The sequence below is a fragment of the Styela clava genome, chromosome 3, assembly GCF_964204865.1.
Source record: "Styela clava chromosome 3, kaStyClav1.hap1.2, whole genome shotgun sequence".
Classification (NCBI taxonomy): Eukaryota; Metazoa; Chordata; class Ascidiacea; order Stolidobranchia; family Styelidae; genus Styela; species Styela clava.
In genome coordinates, this window is record NC_135252.1 from 4,667,164 (window position 1) to 4,685,682 (window position 18,519).

At 33.7% G+C, this 18,519-nt stretch overlaps 2 protein-coding genes across 6 annotated transcripts; both read right to left on the minus strand.

The window, feature by feature from the left end:
- Positions 1-745: 745 nt before the first annotated feature.
- LOC120343306 (abl interactor 1-like) lies at positions 746-12,270 on the minus strand. 5 transcript variants are annotated; one of them, XM_039412443.2, is made up of 12 exons: positions 12,054-12,270; positions 11,554-11,721; positions 10,759-10,868; positions 10,074-10,220; positions 8,657-8,754; positions 8,140-8,238; positions 5,872-5,955; positions 5,025-5,169; positions 4,725-4,771; positions 3,412-3,486; positions 2,562-2,711; positions 746-2,124 (listed from the first exon to the last, which is right to left on the minus strand). In XM_039412443.2, exons 1-12 carry the CDS (start codon positions 12,168-12,170, stop codon positions 1,958-1,960), a joined length of 1,407 nt encoding a protein of 468 aa, XP_039268377.1. In that variant the 5' UTR covers positions 12,171-12,270; the 3' UTR covers positions 746-1,957. The 5 variants fall into 5 exon arrangements, with proteins under 5 accessions (XP_039268377.1, XP_039268380.1, XP_039268379.1 ...); XM_039412446.2 differs by lacking the exon at positions 8,140-8,238; XM_039412445.2 differs by lacking the exon at positions 5,872-5,955.
- Positions 12,265-18,235, minus strand: LOC120343308 (inhibitor of Bruton tyrosine kinase-like). The gene has a single exon (XM_039412448.2). The coding sequence runs from the start codon at positions 17,763-17,765 to the stop codon at positions 13,584-13,586; it is 4,182 nt and encodes a 1,393-aa protein (XP_039268382.2). The 5' UTR covers positions 17,766-18,235; the 3' UTR covers positions 12,265-13,583.
- Positions 18,236-18,519: the final 284 nt, after the last annotated feature.

Here is an 18,519-nt window from a genome sequence, read left to right on the forward strand (position 1 = left end):
CAGACTAAACATTTATATACGCACAAAATTCCAACACACGTTGGCCAATAATCGGTGCGAATGACAAGCAGATTTAATGTTTAGGAGAAAATGCTTAACGTCGAGCATTGGCGAAAAAGGATGAGCCATAAAAAGTAGTCTTTCTAAGCAAACGAATTTAAAAGTCCGATTAGATACACATCAATCCCCCGAATAATGATGAGAACTCATTGGAATGGATGATTCCCAAAGCATAGACTTCTTTACGGTTCCATTACATTTGGACCCACGACAATTGCACCTATGGAAATTGTTTTACGGATATTTGAACCCATACTAACCCTAACCCATGGGTTTTAGCACCTGCGTATAGATTGGACCCGCGAATATACACATGGACTCAAATGTACGGTCACCTTCTTTACATATTTCTGTCACAAAACTTAATCAGAGTCTACACTATACAGCGACGCAACAATTTAAGCAAAACGCTCAGATATCTTTTCACCGAAGTAGATTTTTTAAGCAGGACTGTAAACACCGATTCGTTTGTTAGTTTCAACAAGGTTTCCAAAATTTAGGTATAAATCATATAATTCATTAATCATTAGTCAATCAGTCTTTGGGAGCTTTTTAGTCTAGCGCTGCAGTAATCGAAAACAGGATTGGAATAAGTTGACTGAACTCGTTCGTGCGCCGTTAAGCTTTTCCCACAGACACATCAGTATACATACGGTCTGTAAACTTATATCACAAACGATCGATATTATTTAAAAACTTTTTGCCAATAACACATTAAAAATATATACCGGCATTTGTTATTGTATTTCCAAAAATGCAAGATATGTTCCTCCGAATACAATATATGGTAGTTAGTATTAAATATATTTTTATGTGATAACCAATTGGAAATTATCTTACCATGAAGGTCAATGCTGGCCTGTAATAGTAATGGGTTACAAAAAGAGAAAAAAACGGAAGAGCCACAAAAACATTATAATTTCATTAGTTGAGTAGTCTCAGCAAATGTAATGAAATACAAGAAAATTAAATTATATTGGTCGATTAGTTGATCTTGAGTAAAGCTATGATATAACAATAAAGACTCAAATAAAGTAATGGATACACTGAATTATATTTGTTTCTTTTCTGTGCGACGAAGGTAACAAAATAACACCTAATAAACAAATGAGTGATCAGCTTCTCAAATGCGGTGATAGAGGGGAAATGATTTATTCTTCTAAAATGGGGCAAAACAACTTCCTCACATTGCCAAGTTATGTCTACCTAAATTAAAGCAAATGCCATGCATCCAAAACATTTGAGTGTGTTCAACAAGAAATAGGATTGTTTTAAATGGTCCCAGTTAGATAATTACTTGGTTAAGATTCAGTCTGTAGGTGAGAATGTTTTTACGGAAATGTTTTTACGGAACAAAATTGATTACTGATACATGATATGGAATAATGTGAAATTGTGTGAACCTAGAATCATTTTTATAGTACATAGCAGCAGTAATTTCTGAAACTCGAAAGATAAATGAAAAATCATATTCGATGATACCTTATACATTTTCAAACATAAAAAATAGATAAGGGTAATATTTTAGAATTAGAAAAGAGGCAGCATAGTCAAATTATACCTTAATCCCAAAAATTAGTATTTAAAACTAAAGCCGGAAATATCATTCCATTAATTGCCTTCTGTGCAGATAGATAATAAAGTGCTAACAGTAAGAGAAACTATCCATCATTCTCTTTTTATTTCAATCCCAATGTCTTCAAAGCATCTTCCAACAAAATTTAGATTTTAATCAATGACTTTAACCAGATTATAAATGTATATTACATAACCCATATAAAGGCAACAATGCATACAACAGTATAAGAGATGTGAAACATTTTCCGACTAAGTAATGCAGTTTTATTTTATCCAGCTTCAATCACCTGCAACTCACGAACATATTCAGGCAGTAATTTCAGATAGAAATTATCTCGACATAATTTCCAGGAAAAAGTCCTGTTACTCCGTTCAGTACTCCTTCATACCAACCATCATCATTCTTTCTTACAACATACACGACTTCATCTTCTCGAAGTGAGAGTTCATCTGCGTTTTCAGCAGAATAATCATAGATTGCAATGACTGTAATTAAACAAAAAATTATATTAAAACTAGCGAGAAGAAGGGGGTATGGCTTTCATATTCCAATCCAGCAGAATCAGCATTTACCACGAAAAGTCATATTAATTGACTTGAATAATATTATGGCTTTTTCTAATAACTCAATAAGAATCTATTAACAATTGTCTTTCATTTTAATCCCATCATAAAATAAAAGTGAAATATACAAGAATGATAAACAAAACATATTCATAATTATACATTTGGGTTTTATTTAGTCACTTCTTTACAAACAAGATAAAGTCAGAATCAATATTGCACAAACTTTGAACAAACATCAATAAATTCCGAAAATTTTTTCAATTGATACTATTTGAATTATTTAACTAAGTAATGATTATGTTAGATGTCAATTTGGTAAATGAGTAATTCGGTTCAATCATTGATAAAAAAAAAACCTTTATGCAAATATTCTCTTGGTGCCCAACTTGGATCTGATGAACCATAATTCGAATCATTATGATTGCTGTATTGGTTTGGTAAACCATCTGGTGGTGGTGGAGGCATCATCAGTGTATCATCTGGTGGAGGCAGTGGAATGCCAGGCACTTCAAGCAAAATTGTTAAAATTAATACCTTATAAGTACAGTTTTTCAACAAACAATGGCATTACAAATAATAGGAAATGCTATACGCAAAAAGTGATATATAACAAAAAGGTATATAAGACAAAATTACTTGTTAAAATTGTTATTATTCACAATCATGATGAAATCTTAAAGATTACTGTAATTTTTGTTATAAGTAAGCCTAATAGAAACTTGCTTATATATTGAGTAAGCTAAATGAATATATCATGAATATAACTGGGTGGGACATTACATATCCTGACATTAATTCATGTCCAAATGCAAATTTAACCAGTACAATATATCACCGGTCATACAATATTAAATTGGCATTTAAGATAGGTGTTTCCTAACATATGCTATTCATGTAAGACTACTTGTCTAGAAATCTGTTAGAAAAAAAACTTTGAACAAAACATTATTTCATTAAGTAATATTATGTAGTACAGAATTACCATGCATGTATTCTCTTCGGTGTAACCAGATGCTACCTTTCTCACAAGCTTAAAAATCTTGAGCTAGGTAATCCACTAACGTTAAGAACCAAACACTCACACAGAAATACTCAGATGTGATTGCAAATATTTGACATGACGGTAAAATTTAAAAATATAATTTTATTTTAAGCACAAATACATACATGCGTGAATTGATAAACTTAAAATGATGCTGTACATACCATCATTTGGTGGAGGCAGATCAGATGTATCCGTGTCAAATGATGGAGGAGGTGGAGGGAGTGGAGGATCATAGACTAGATGTTGAACAAGTACAATGTGCAAGCATGCATCGAAAAATTCCACAATTCATGCAGATAAACTCTTAGCTAATTTGCAATGCAGTATTTATATATATTTATGTGTCAAGGCGTGTCCGGAAAATTTGCCACATAGGAAAAATAAAACTTGCATGGAAAAATCGCCGCAAGAGCATTTTGCTGTAAAACATGTATTTGTGATAGCATGAAAAATCGCCGTAAGAGCATTTTGCTGTAAAACAAGTAGGTAGGTATTTGTGATAAAAACAATTGGTTTATAGGGTTAGGGTATGCTCTTAAAAAAAGAATCTTTTTTAAATAAAAAGGTAACTTCAAAAACCTAACTATTTTTATCACAAATACTTGTTTTACAGCAAAATGCTCTTGCTGCGATTTTTCCAATGCGCGAAATTTCCTGCGGCAGGATTCCCTACGGCGGTAATTTCCCACGGCGAATTTTCTTAGAACCTTGTCATGGTAATGATGGGAAATAGTCACAAGTCTTCTGTTGTCTGATCCATTTTATGCCAAGCAGTCATTTTTACCAAAGCATGGTGAATTGCATAATTTTTTTTTATTTCCAACTCAGTATTATTCGAAACGCTTCTAGAAATGTCATTTGTTCTTAAAAATCAAGTATCCCTAGCAGATTATGATTGATTTACATCATTTGCAGACTACATTAATCGAAAAAGAAATTGAATGAACAGATGAATGTTTATTCAATATTCAGCTAAATTGAATAATTATACTACCAAAACAAATGGATTCAAGATACTAAACAAAAACTACACTATATGATTTATGAATATAATTGACAACATCAATGATAAAAAATGCCAAAATTGTCTGCCATCACACAGAACTCAATCTTAGGCATAAACTATATAGTAAATAATTTGTTGAAACTATAGATTTAAAATTGAGCAAGTCACAGCTCTGAATCTTGAAACTACATTTCATTAAAAATGACAATACTTTTTACAACATGCTAACATCAATATATAACCATCGGAAATGGAAAAACATGCTAAAATAATAGGACTAGACATAATGACGTGGTCATACCATCTCGTAAATTTGTTACCAAGTTTACAAAGCTATGCAGAAAGCAAACTCTAGTGCTGTTACTTGACACACACACAAACGACATCAAATTTCTAGTGTTCAGAACATACAACAACAGTTAGGTGAGATTCAAACAAAAATTAAGAATGATTGCGAATAAAACTTACCAGCTGCAGAAGCATATCCCTCATTTGTGTTAGGCATTGTAGGAACCCTATTTTTGTATAAAAAATGAAACACAAACTCATTTAAGAATTGTTTGGCTAAACAGTGATGAAAAATATAGCATTTTCATATTGGTTTGCAATGTAAAAATGGTTATAATGGTCATAATGTGGCACTTGGTATGATTCACCTCTATCAGATTCCGCCCTCTGACGAATTTACTTCAAACAATATCCAGGCACCAATAGCATCTACTCTTAAACTTTCTTCTTCCAAGTCATAAATATAAACAAAACGCTCACCTCCCAACACTGGGTGTGCTGTATCCTGGCGACATCGGAGGTGGTGGTGGAGCCATCACTGGTGGAGGAGGTGGGGGTGGAGCCCCTTCCATTGGGGGTGGCGGTGGCATTGTGGGTGACATCACTGGTGGCGGTGGCATAACACCTAGACAGTTTGAATAGAAATGCAATATATAGATGACATAGTTGTTCAATTAAAATATATTCCAAATGTATACCTTTCAATACAGAATACAGTCCTTGACAAGACAATGACATTCACCAATATTGTTATTTTCATTTTACATTACATTACTACATTAAGCAATGACAATTTTTTAATATTAAATATAGTATTTAAAGTTATAGTAATACAAACAGTAACACCCTTGCATTGTTTGTATTATCATGAAAATGAGTGTTAGTTCAGTCTTCAAGATTGATATGTTCTACACATGATAAGCAGGCTATTAAGTGAATACGAAATGATGCTAATAACTTTGTACACTCATGACAAGTGCTTGTTCGTAATAGTGTAAAACAGGAAAACATATTTTCAATAGGATTTCTTGAGATTATGCAGAATGATAGGTAAGTCTCATCTGAGTTACAACTTCAGTACAGCGGGTACCACATATTCAAGTGCTTTATACAACTAACTAGCTTGTTGCATATTTGTTTCGTAGCCTACTTGATCGACTAGACAGGGAGATTTTCATGCCTGGTGCCGTATTGAACAATAGGTCAAAATATTATTCTATTGTGTAATCATCAGGAGCTATACGCTGAGCATTATTAGAAGCTGAGAAACACCAAGTGAGCATCATCAACAATAGGAAATTACCGGGTCGAGAAAGAGCTAACTTACCAGGCACACTAGGTGGTGCTGGAGGTCCTTGCACCGGTGGAGGGGCCATTGATACAGATTGGGAATTCTGTGAAGCAGCAGGGCCTATAAGTTTCACAATGCGTGTTAGATTGTGTTAGTAAGCTCGAAGCCATAAATATCATTGCACCAGTATTAAATAAATCACCCTGCCAAATTTCTATTTATCAAATATGAAATAATGGATCAATAACATGCATCAGCTAATGATTAGGATATGAATATGAATCAAATAAAACTTGAAAATGAATGATGAAAAATGATGCCTAACTTGCAAATCCATTTTCCATGCAAAACAAAGCGTAAGTAAAAATAAAACTAAATACAAATACCAGTAAATAGAACCTAATAAACAGATATAATTTCCCAAAATGGAATTTTTAGTAAGAATGTAGAAAAAGAATGAAAAATAATGTAACGTAATAATGTAAGAATAAGAATGTAAAATAATATGATATACGAGGTGCGGCTAAAATGAAACGGGACTGACGTCACAGATTGCGCAACACGATTAACCATCGGTAATCAACACTTTTGCAGTGTTGCGTAATATGTGTTCTTTGTTTAACAGCTGTTTTGACACAATATCGCAATTATTTTTGCTTTTCAGGATCCATAAGTGAATGTGATGAATTTCTTGTTGAAAAAAAATGCTGTGCGAGGTCTGATTGAGTTTTTTGGCGATAGGGGGTTCAATTAAAGATTGACGACTGAGCAAAGAATTAACATTAAATTTTGTGTCAAACTTGGAAAAACGGCGACTGAGACTTTGCAGATGTTGCGTGATGTTTATGGAGATTCTTCCATGTCCAGAACAAGAGTTTTTGAATGGCACAAGCGATTTGTGGAAGGCAGGGAGGATGTGGAGGATGATCCGAGGTCAGGGAGGCCTTGCACTTCCACTACTGATACCAACATCGAAAAGGTTTGGCAGTTGGTTCGCAGTGACCGTCGCTTAACAATTCGCGTCATTGCCAACGAAATTGGGATGAACAAAGAAACGGTCCGCACCATTTTGGTTGACACTTTGGGAATGCGAAAGGTGTGTGCCAAAATGATGCCAAAGGCTCTTGAGTTGACTGAGGAGCAGAAAGCTCAACAATTGAATGCATGCCCAGTTGACATGCATTTTTCCAAGTTTGACACAAAATTTAATGTTAATTCTTTGCTCAATCGTCATTCTGCAATTGAACCCCCTATCGCCAAAAAACTCAATCAGACCTCGCACAGCATTTTTTTTTTCAACAAGAAATTTATCACATTCACTTATGGATCCTGAAAAGCAAAAATAATTGCGATATTGTGTCAAAACAGCTGTTAAACAAAGAACACATATTACGCCACACTGCAGAAGTGTTGATTACCGATGGTTAATCGTGTTGCGCAATCTGTGACGTCAGTCCCGTTTCATTTTAGCAGCACCTCGTATATCACATTATTTTACATTCTTCATACTATCAGTCGAACTCGTAGCATTTCTGTCTAATGAAGTTTATTCTGCAGGTTGATTATTTACAAAATAAATTAACCACAGAACTGATATTTTCTTTATTACAAATATCTATTTTTGATAATAATTTAACATGACAATCTCATGTATTAATAAATACTTGAGACATCAAAATATTGAAAATTCTTTACCAAACACACAAAGATTTTTTTTAGTTATTAGTAGGAATGTAAGTCAAAGGAATGGTTTTAGGGAGTCAATTGAGGCCAATTACAAGCCAGATCTTAAAGATACTAGCAAAAAAAAAATTTGAACAAATTTTGTCAAGTATTAGAGGTGCATTTTGTGTTTAACATCATTCAAAATCTGGGTATTTTGTGTAGGTTTTATAAAATCAGTTATTAAACTTTTGTATACTTTTTCTAAATTATTAATTTGTGTATTACATCCAGTTTTTAGGTTCTGTGAAAGAAATTTTGATTGCTTTTCAGAAGGGTGGAAATAATTTTTTCGAACCCCCGATTTGAATCTGATATCGATTTATTTTTGGCTGGTACGGCTACGGAGTTCATCTGATATATGAAAAGCATAAATAAATCCTGTGATGGGTGGGACTTGGTGAATTTTTTGTCCCATCCGACATGGAATTACATTAATTTTCCATACCAACATGCAACATCAAAATTCAGGAGGTAAGATACCATTTAGCATTCTACAAAACTGTGAGATAATAAGTGGGCTACTTGATGTAATTTTTCATTATTCACTACATTAAATGAATGCGGCTCTAATACACTTACCTGATCCAGGGTAATAACCACCACTGGAGCTCATACTTCCAGAACCTGAACTGCTGTTACTGTTTGTTCGATTTCGATACATGGTGGGAAGTCGTTTTGCTTTGTGAAAAAATTCGATGTAAAATCAAAAAATAACAAAAAAAGGCAAAATTATATATATTGTTAAAATAATCGAAATATAAATAGAAACAGGCGAAACAATATAAATTAGGGATTGTTGAAACCGGAAGAAGATTTGTGAAAAGTACACATTTCAACAAAAGACATGCAATATATGGTAAATTTACCACTTATTTGCAAGTAGCATAATCAAAAAAATTTTCCAGAACAACAAATAGGTTTCAAATATCACAGAAGGCGCAATCATGTAATAATAAATTTCAATCATCCAAAGAAGGAAAATCATGAATAGGTCACCATATTATTGTCACCTGTTAAGTAAGCATTTAGGCATGCAAAATGAAAAAGTATTTATAGAGCATATAAAATGATGTTCTGTTGAAATAAATAAACTTACTACTTGCGGTGAAGTCAGTTGGTACAGTCGGTGTTCGCACAGCTCGTATTGTGCCATAACCAGTTGAACTGGTGACACTTTTCAAGCTGTCACGTTTCCTGGAAATGAACAAAACCAAAATTTAACTACCAGATAAAAGATGTGGTCATGGTGGTGGTCTGGCGATTAATGGCATTAGACACATGCCATGCCAAAATCTCTGTTTCAAATCCCATGCCAACCACCCCACGCAGGGTGTAATAAATTGGGTAATGTCAAACTGGTAATATCCGATCCTTCCAATATGAAGTAGATTCTCACATAACAGTAGTCTCTTGCGCAAAACCTTGTTCGGGGCAGAACACATGTAAATATTTTGTATAAAAAGGCATTCAAACACAGGCGAGTATATTATTCATGTTCTTATACTCAGCCATAACCTTGGATCTATCTAAGCATAGTCAGTAATGAATTTGTTGAAGATAAATTTTCTATGAGTCAGTCATTTCCCTGTCTTTACTTCTTACAAGCTATGTATAGACACTGATTACTCTATCTATATTTGTACAATTTCATTCAAATAATATAATCAAAATTTTGAAACTTCATTATCTTGAGATATGGCCAATTGCTAACAAATACAATCTAATTCTCAGAACCATTCCATTTAAATATAGAGACATTCAGAGCTTAAGAACATTAATCCAGCAATGTGATGGAAGAATTAATGCCCACAGATTACTAGAAATGAGAACAGAATAAGATTCGGTATTTTGGAATCACTCAAATAATCTAGAATTGTTAATAATTCTGAATTCATGATCAAACCATTAAAAAATTTCATGCCTATGTATAAGTGCAAACATGAGACACTGCTACAATCATCATATCATAAGCATCTGCCAACATAAGAATACAGAGTTACATTGCCTTTCAAATTGCAATAACATGATTACTAACAATAACAAAATTTCCTGTGCTGCTGAAATATCATGTATACATTTTTTTCATTTTAAAATATATGATTGTGCTCGCGATACAACATTGCAACGTCCAACACCAAAATAGGAATGTCATAATTGAGCCTGATAATAACATAACTGGCCCCAAACAATCTCAAAATACTCAGAATGCTAGGTATCAAAGATCCCTCTCTGGTTTTAACTCCAGTGAAGTCATTGTTTATCAGTTTGTCAAATGTCAATTCAGTTTGTCAAATGTTTGGTTTGTCAAATGAGCAAATTACAACGAATTGCTTTAATAGAGATTTCGTCATGAGCAAAGCCATGAAAAATCATAAATGACTTGGAACAAGCATTAGCACAATAGCTCATCAAATCCTGAACTATTCAATTATATTAGCATTTTACTACCGTAATAACCTATAACATTTCGGTAAACATTTTCCAGAGGATACATTAATAGGATATGAATTTACCTTCCATCTACACTTGGACTTGGAGTTTTTGAGACTCTCCTCACATTCAGATTTCCGCTCTGAGATCCTTGGTTTGCAAGTTTCACACCATGTCCTACATCATCTAATTCAGCATAATCAATTGGTTTTCGTACATACTTGACAGTTCTGTGAATTGAATAAAATATAGCACCAATAAAAAGACATCATATTGCAGTGTATGGGTGTTTGAGCATTTCTGGTCTGTTTTTAAAAAAACTAGATTCAGTATATTTTAAGGTGTTAGAATACTTGTGTGATAAAAATAATTGTTTCAAATTTCATTGAACAGTTGTCTATTGGCTTATTTTAGAGCTCTCATTAATATTTGAACAGATTACCACATTTCATGGATAATATTAATAACAACACTAGAATCTTCTACCACTAGGTTCAATTTTATGAAGGCCATGGGCCATGGCCCTTTTTTCAACTGTAGAAAAATTTTAAAAGCTTTAAATTTACAGAAATTTTGACTTGAAATGTTGTTCAATTAAATTGATGGCAATTCAGCTACAAAGTGATATTAAATAACCAATACTATAAAAATAACAGATACTATTAATAATTCCTATATTAGAATACACATTTTGTCCATAAATACAACATTATAAATTGAAAATTTTCTGTTGAAAGTAAAATATTCTAATCATAATAAACTGTGCACCTGTCTGGATTAGATGGTGCAACAATCTGATGATTTCTTGTGATGACTTTGTTTGTCGTGAGAAGACCAATTTCTCTCCTTGCCACCTTCTCTTTATGAATATCAACAGTCTAAAATGAGAGCAATTGAGTTGTAGTGATAGTTTGTATATAAAACAGAGCGGCCCAAAAAGAAGACACAACAAACTGCTTAGTAATTATTTCCACGACAATGAAGAAAATTTATTTCACACTTGAACTTATGTTTGTGCATGATTGTACCCAAAAGTTGCAGTAATCTTGGACACTTTGCACAAACGTTATGCTCTCATCAGAATATGTGGTGCTCCCGAAGTATGCGAACCAAGATGGCGGACATCGGATCGTAACATGGGTAACAGGTTAGGGTTAGGCGATAATTTTTTTCCAATTTTCCTTATTTTAGTCCTATTATCAGTTCGAAGACTAGCCAAGAGCCTCCCGTAGTATTTAAACCTAAAATTATGGCCTAACCCTAACCTAGTACACATATTACATTCCGATGTCCGCCATCTTGGTTCGCATACTTCAGGAGCCCCGAATATGTTTTAAATAAGCTGGGTTGTGTTATTTGGATCGCCCTGTGTACTAACTTTAATTAAATTTGAATATTCTTCTTATAACTTCCTTTACACATATTTCGGTATAAGTACAAATGAGATTCGGAAAGTAAATTTACTGGCTGAATACATTGCAAAATATTGGCTAAAATCAATATATAAAGAATTAAATTAATCGAATAAATTCTGTAGCAAAAATAAGAAACACGTTATATTACCATTGAAATATTATTTATTGACGACTCCATGTTTGCAAGTTCAGCAGCCTGTATATCAAGCATATGAAGCATGTTGCTGGCTAATGTATTAATCTGGTATGCAACAGATGCAAGAGACTGAGTTGTGAAGTTCTTTGTTTCATCAAGTGCAGTCTTTTTGTTGTCAGCCTAAAAAATAGTACATGGTAATTTAATTAATCTAGTTTTTAGCAAAAAAGGTAAATAATACACTCAGTCATGATAATATTTAATTCACCAGAATTAATCACATCTACTAAAAATTAGGTATATAGAAGCGTTCATTTTCAAAATTAACCAACATAAAACCAGGGGATGTTGGCATTTCAGAAACAAACATTATCAATAGGTATACATTTCCTTTCAACGTTTATCTATTGTAATCAAATAAAATAAAAATATAGTGGACCTAATTATCCACTCAACGAAAGTCAAGTGCTATTAATACCAAAACATGAGTGCACATTATGATCTTCACTTACATCGACATACATCTGCTGACAATAATTTGCAACATTTTCTAAATTGGCTTTGCTATCCAAAAGAGCTTTTCTTCCACTTGGGATTTCCTCATGAAGTAAACTATCAAGCTCAGCCATATCGGACTATCAAATTATTCGTTGAATTATCAGACGATCAATATCACTGCATTATTATTAAACCTATAGATATATCGATAATACTGCGATGAACCTATAATAAATAAAGCACAGATGCTATTAAGCGAGCAATACAAGGTAATTCAGAAGTAGAATTGAAACGAAACCTGATGTATTAAACTGATAAATATATCTGAAATGTTTTCCATCATATCACTTGCTAGGGTAGCTCAAGACAAGCAAGCCCAAAATACTTAAAGAAGTAAAGCAAATGCAACAATAAGTATGTGGCGGCATCAAAACAGTAAACTAGTCATTGAACCATGAAAAATATGCTGTCATAATTGATAGACAACTTGAAAAAAATCTTGACTTGTAATATGCATGTGTGATGGTGATTTTAAATAACAAACTACAATTTGGTAGAAAGCATAGATTTAGCCCAATCACAATACAAAAAGCAGGAATGTGAAGCAATTCAACTCTTGTGCTAAACTTACTTTTTTTTGGAACTTCAACAACAATTTATTTTCACTTTGACTACAATATGATGAAGATATAGTATGGTTCAATTAAATGTTCGGTAGTACCATTGATATAAAAGTAACCACAAGCTATAACACCAGCAATACTGGTACATATGGTGTTAAAAATAATGGAAAAAAGTGGTCTCTTCTCTGATTAGGTATTTATCTTTAAGTGTATGATGACAAACATATCATTCATTTTTTTCATAAATATAATTTTCTCGTTTAGCTTTAAATGGTTGTGAAATGTGGGACCTTGCTTTGAGCATATTGTAAAACAGACTATTAAAGACGCCTGAAAATATTCGTACTCCACTATGTAATACTTTACAAAAAAGTAAATAACATTGAAACTATTATGCCTAAAACTACACCAGCACCAACCTTTAATATAGAATAATGCTTCACAAATGCTCATTTAGTACAGAGAAGAAAAAATAGGAAGTTCCTTACGTTTTAAGACATATATGAGAATTGAAACCAGAGACTGATCTGCGCTCTGAAGTCCCGAGTCGAGTGTGTTTTATTATAATATATTCTTTTATTTGGCAAAGAATCGTAAAATACCTTTCTTCAGATGTGATTGGAATATAAAATTCAGAATATACAAACCTATCTCTATCAACATAGCTTCTCAAATTTAATGACAAAAATATTTATGTACCAAATACTTCTTCTGTTCATACATGATATCTATGGTTGGTTGTAATCCATAAAAAATGATATTTTGAAACTTCAAAAAATAATAATAGCAATCAAGTATCATATTGCACAAAGAAAACTAAGGCACAAAAATATCAATTTTGCAATACAAACTGTACTAAGGCAAATCCTCAGCATCAAATGTTATTTCACATGGGTTGCTCTTCAATTCATGTCATGTCATTTAAGTGTACTTTGCTGAGATCCTTTCAACAGTGAAAAATTGTTCGTCAATGTGTGGAGTTGTGTTTTGGTAATGCACTTTCAGTTCTGCCATCGCTTGATCTTCCAGCTGAATATCATGCAATGGTTTATTCATTCTTTTTAAACTCTCCTCAGCCTGATTCATGGTGCTTTGCATTATGTCTCTAAACGAAGAATTTGGTCGGATTGCAGAGTCTTTTGATGTATCCTTTTGTAAAGTTTTAGGCGCCATTTGCCATGGACTATCTATTTCTGATTTTGTCATTTTATCTGGTGATACAACTCTTGGACGTTGCACAATAAGGCTGGGTGAAGTTGATTGTTCTTTCATGACATCCCAGAAAGACCTGGAGTCTGTTCTAGGTGGACTAGCTACTGTACCCCAAGCATTAATAGGAGGCGAGGTAGCAGCAGGGATAGTAACACTCTCCACTTCTAATTTAGCAGTTTCTTTTTCTAACTTTTTCCTTTGTTTTTGAGACAACTTTTTTGGTTTCATTGTAATAGCAGCACCAGATCCGCCATGGTTTACACTACTACTATTTTTAATAGGAATAGCAACAGGATAAGTTTTGGTTTCTGCAGCAATACCAGCCATAGAGCCCCATGGGTTATTTTGAGTTATATGTGATGATGGAGCAGGATGATTTGGTTGTGATAAATTCGAAGATAGACTGGGAAATTGAGATTTCTGAGTATCCATGTCTTGAAAATTAGATTTGTTTATATTTTGTGGACTTGAGACTGGCACAAAACCTTTTTGTATCGGTTTGATCTTGACAGCAGCTAATTTTTTATCAATATTATCGTTGAAATCAATATGAGTTGAAGCATTATTATTGGGTGGAGACACAGACGTATGAGAATCCAGTTGTGTGTTTTCATTAAGTGAAGCTTTATTCTTTGAAGATGCAATTCTGTCAACGAAACTGTCAATATCTTTATCATTCCTAGACAAAAGATCAGACAGAATAATGCCCCCAGTTGAAGATTTTGAGAATGATTTTTTCCTGCTTTTACTACTTCGTCTTTGCCCAAATGACTTTTTCTTTTGGGGTGAAGGCGGCCCTTCACCAGGCCAGACTGAAGATTTATCAGTTGGAGATAAAGGCTCAAAAATTGGAAAGAGAGAGCTGGATTCCAAATTCTCTGGTACATCGAGAAGTGGTGGACCCTCAGTACTAGGTGGCATACCTCGTAAATATACAGCACTGATAGCTGATCTGTATGAATCTTCCATCTCTTCCAACGTCGAATATTCTATTGAATAAAAATTCGGTGTATGCATGAGTGCTGGTAGATGATGGATTATAAATTGTCTACATGTTTTTATTAGCTGTGGACAGTGGAACGCAGACGCAAATTCTATTATCGAAGATACATTCTTCAAAGTTAATAGTGAAGCAACCTGAACTTCTACGATGTCCTTCAACCTATTCATCAGTAGTTGATCAGCAGCTGCCATTACTTCACACAGTGTTTCTGGTGACAGAAAGTGGTTCAATACAAAAGTGGAATCAGTGTAGGAGAACTCCAGCACATATTTGAAAATATCTGACGGAATCGGCACCTTTGTGATCATACCTTTACTTTCCGCCCATTGTGATAATAGCATGCTTCTAAAAAACTCTATTCTAGCTACCAAAATACATTTGTGGGCCCTTAAAATAACTCCATCGGAACATTCTAATTCAATATCACAAAGACTGTGAAGTTTGTGGCAGTCGAATGAAGGGAAGATAGCTTTAAAGCTACTCGTGCCCTTCTTCACTTGAATTACGCCATCCTGAAGAGTTATAGAATCGAAGAAAGATCTATTTATACCAAGTTTCTTTGCCAGAGTTTTAAACTGTGAAAGAAGATTGGATGTTGAATTGTGCTTGGAAGATTTTTCTGATTTTGATTTTTTTGTATGTTTATCCGATTCTTGATAGACTGCAAAAGCAGAAATACTACCATTTGTAACTTGAATTTTCCCTGACAAATCAATTCCATTTCTTGCCGAAGAGAAGTTTGTGATTTTGTCACTTTCCCAATAAATTCTGGTTTCTGTTGAATTAATATTTTTAGCAGCAGCTGGAACAGTATTTTTTGGGCGTAACAATTCGCAAGACTCACAATATATGAACTCAATAAGATTTCTTAACACATAAGGATCACAATTTTCAAAAAGAAGATGATCAATGTTAACTGTGTAATTTTCATTCATAAAGACACCATTCTGTTCTACATCCTCCGATGTGATTTCATCCTCATTTTCGATGGTACTTTTTCGCGTCTGGTGTGTGATAATTTTTCTCAGAAACTGAGAACGCGAGGCAAGAATGAATTTGTGGCAAGGTATTGATAATAGTATATTCCCTTTGCTATCAACAGCGGCTACAACCATGTCATGGACATTATCATTTTCAGTGACATCTTCCCATAATTTCTGAATATTTTCTTGCAGTTCACTATCGCCAACCGTAGGAACATCAGTGGAAAAGATACGTGGTTCACTTTGCAATATGGCTCCTGCTTTTGCTTTGGGTCCGATGTAACCAGAATGTGCACGAAAAACACAACATACCTGATCTAACGAAAATTCTTGTACAGAATCAGCATCCAACATATCCAAGCAGCTATCATATGCCTTTGTATTTACCGCTGATTGTGAATTTTTTCTTGGAGGTTTGGGAGCTTTCCAGTTTCCATACTTTGCAACAAAAGCTTGTCCTGTATTTGTGACTAACAAGGCAGTATGTCCATGATTGCAAATGGCTATGTCTTTGAAAAGAAATGATTGCGGCAGGTTGAATTTACATCTGTCGAGTGTTCCATGAGCCTTACTCCATGACAATATATCACCAGATTTTTTGCTCATTATGACATGTAAACTGTCATCTTTCAACAAATTGTGAACAGAGTGAAGTCGTTGATCAATTTGAGAAAGAGCCGAAACATCCAATCTTCCTCCACCTATTTGAACTTTTACAATATCCAATTGTTTCGATACTATTTTCCGACAAACGTAATTTTGTAACAAGTACACAGTGCCTTGTCGTGTAGAAACTATAGTAGCAGAATCACATGCATGAACACAAATAATACCATCCCCTTCTTTATAAACTCCTGATACTTGCCGAGGTTGTTTTACGTAAAGGTCGTTTTTAGCATGACCTAACTGACCAGCATTCGCACCAAAAGTGTATAAGCGACCCTTGTCAGTCCAAACAACAGTATGCAATACACCTGCAGCACATCCAATTACACGTAGAGTTTTCAAAGCTCCGTGAACTCTAACAGGAACTAACTCACGATCTGATGATGAAGACACACCAAGAATGTGATGCTTATTCAAGCCACAAACTAATAGATGACCAGAATCTGTAGTGAGTACAGTGTGATTCAAACCAACTGCTGCTGATAACACACACACACCTATGCTAAGAGAAACTTGTGCTGGTTCAAGACAAGCCTCCTGATTACCATTTCCTAGCCTTCCACCTTCCCCATGTCCACACGAGTAAACAGACCCAGATGTGGTAACAAAAATAGTATGGAATTTAGCCGTAGCAACTTCCTTAATATTGATATGCCTTTTGACAAAGAAATCCACAGGTTCTGGTAACTTGCACTCCTTTAGATTTCGTTGCCCTAGAACAAAATTGTCATTTATACCCCATGTATAGACTTCAGATGTATCTGAGTTATTAAGAACACAAGGCATTTTATATGTTTGCCTTGAAAATCTAAGATACCTTACCCAAGGTGAACAATCGAGCATGGCAATGTCCATAGGTGTCATTCCTTCCTTGTCCCTTACCCACATATTTGCACCATGTTCAATGAGCAAAATTACACAACCAAGTCTCCCGTAATACACAGCTCTATGTAGTGGTGTCCATCCACTTTCTCTGTCCTGGACATTTAAGTTACAATTAAAAGTTGCAATGAGCCAATCCAATACTTCTATTTTGCCACATGATGCAGCTAAGTGGATAGCACTTCGTCCCAAAGTATCACAACGTATGGTAGCTGTCGGACAAGAAGTTCGAATATGTTCTTTAATTTGCAATGCATTTCCTTTAGTAATAATGCAGTTGAGATCTGCAACACATTCTGGACTGCGGCATTTTTGGCCGCATTCAGAGTTTTCATACCATTCTTGTGGAACAGACATACTATTTCCAAGCTCACCCTCTTCAAACGCCCACCTTCAACCTCAGAATAACTAGATTCATGTAAAGGTTATGCCATATTACAGTATTACATCTAATTTAAATATATATCAAACAATATTTATCACGGTATGTAACTTACACACTTTTTTTTTTTGATTGGCTTACCGAATAAGTGATTTTAATAAATATGCAAAGAATGAATAAATGTACAAATTAAAATAAGTCCATATTCCATTGAATTCATAATCCATTCACCATTTGTTGAAATTGGTTTTCATAGTTTTTTCATCATTGATTATTAGTCATAATATTGAAATTATCTTAATAATTGTAATGATATAATACAATAAAAAAATAAAAATAAAATTAGCAAATGTATAATAAAACTTATCATAAACCTACGTAATTGCTTCACATAAATTCTGTAAATCCTTTTCAAAGGGTTTGTTTACTCTGGAATTTTTTATACCGGTACTTTTTCTATGCTCTAGGGCCATTTTTATCTGTTTTTTAAGAAGTGTTATATCAGGTGTTTTATTTTCAAATATGATCGAATTTCTCAATCCAAATTTTATATCGAACTATTGATATTAAAAGAATAATTGCATTTAAGTCTACACTACTTAGCCTATATGACAAAATAAAGGATCATTAAAATTTAATAATATACAAGAATCATAATTTGTAACAAAATGTATTCTAATTAACTTTAATATAATTAAGAAAACAAAATCATCATAATTTTCTTGGTAA

Coding starts and splice junctions, on each gene's coding strand:
- LOC120343306 (XM_039412443.2), bottom strand. CDS start 12,170: ATGGCTGAGCTTGATAGTTTACTTCATGAGGAAATCCCAAGTGGAAGA. Junction 8,755..10,073: donor AGTCCAAGTGTAGATGGAAG/GTAAATTCATAT, acceptor GTTCATTTCCAG/GAAACGTGACAGCTTGAAAA. Junction 4,772..5,024: donor AGCACACCCAGTGTTGGGAG/GTGAGCGTTTTG, acceptor ATACAAAAATAG/GGTTCCTACAATGCCTAACA.
- LOC120343308 (XM_039412448.2), bottom strand. CDS start 17,765: ATGTCTGTTCCACAAGAATGGTATGAAAACTCTGAATGCGGCCAAAAA.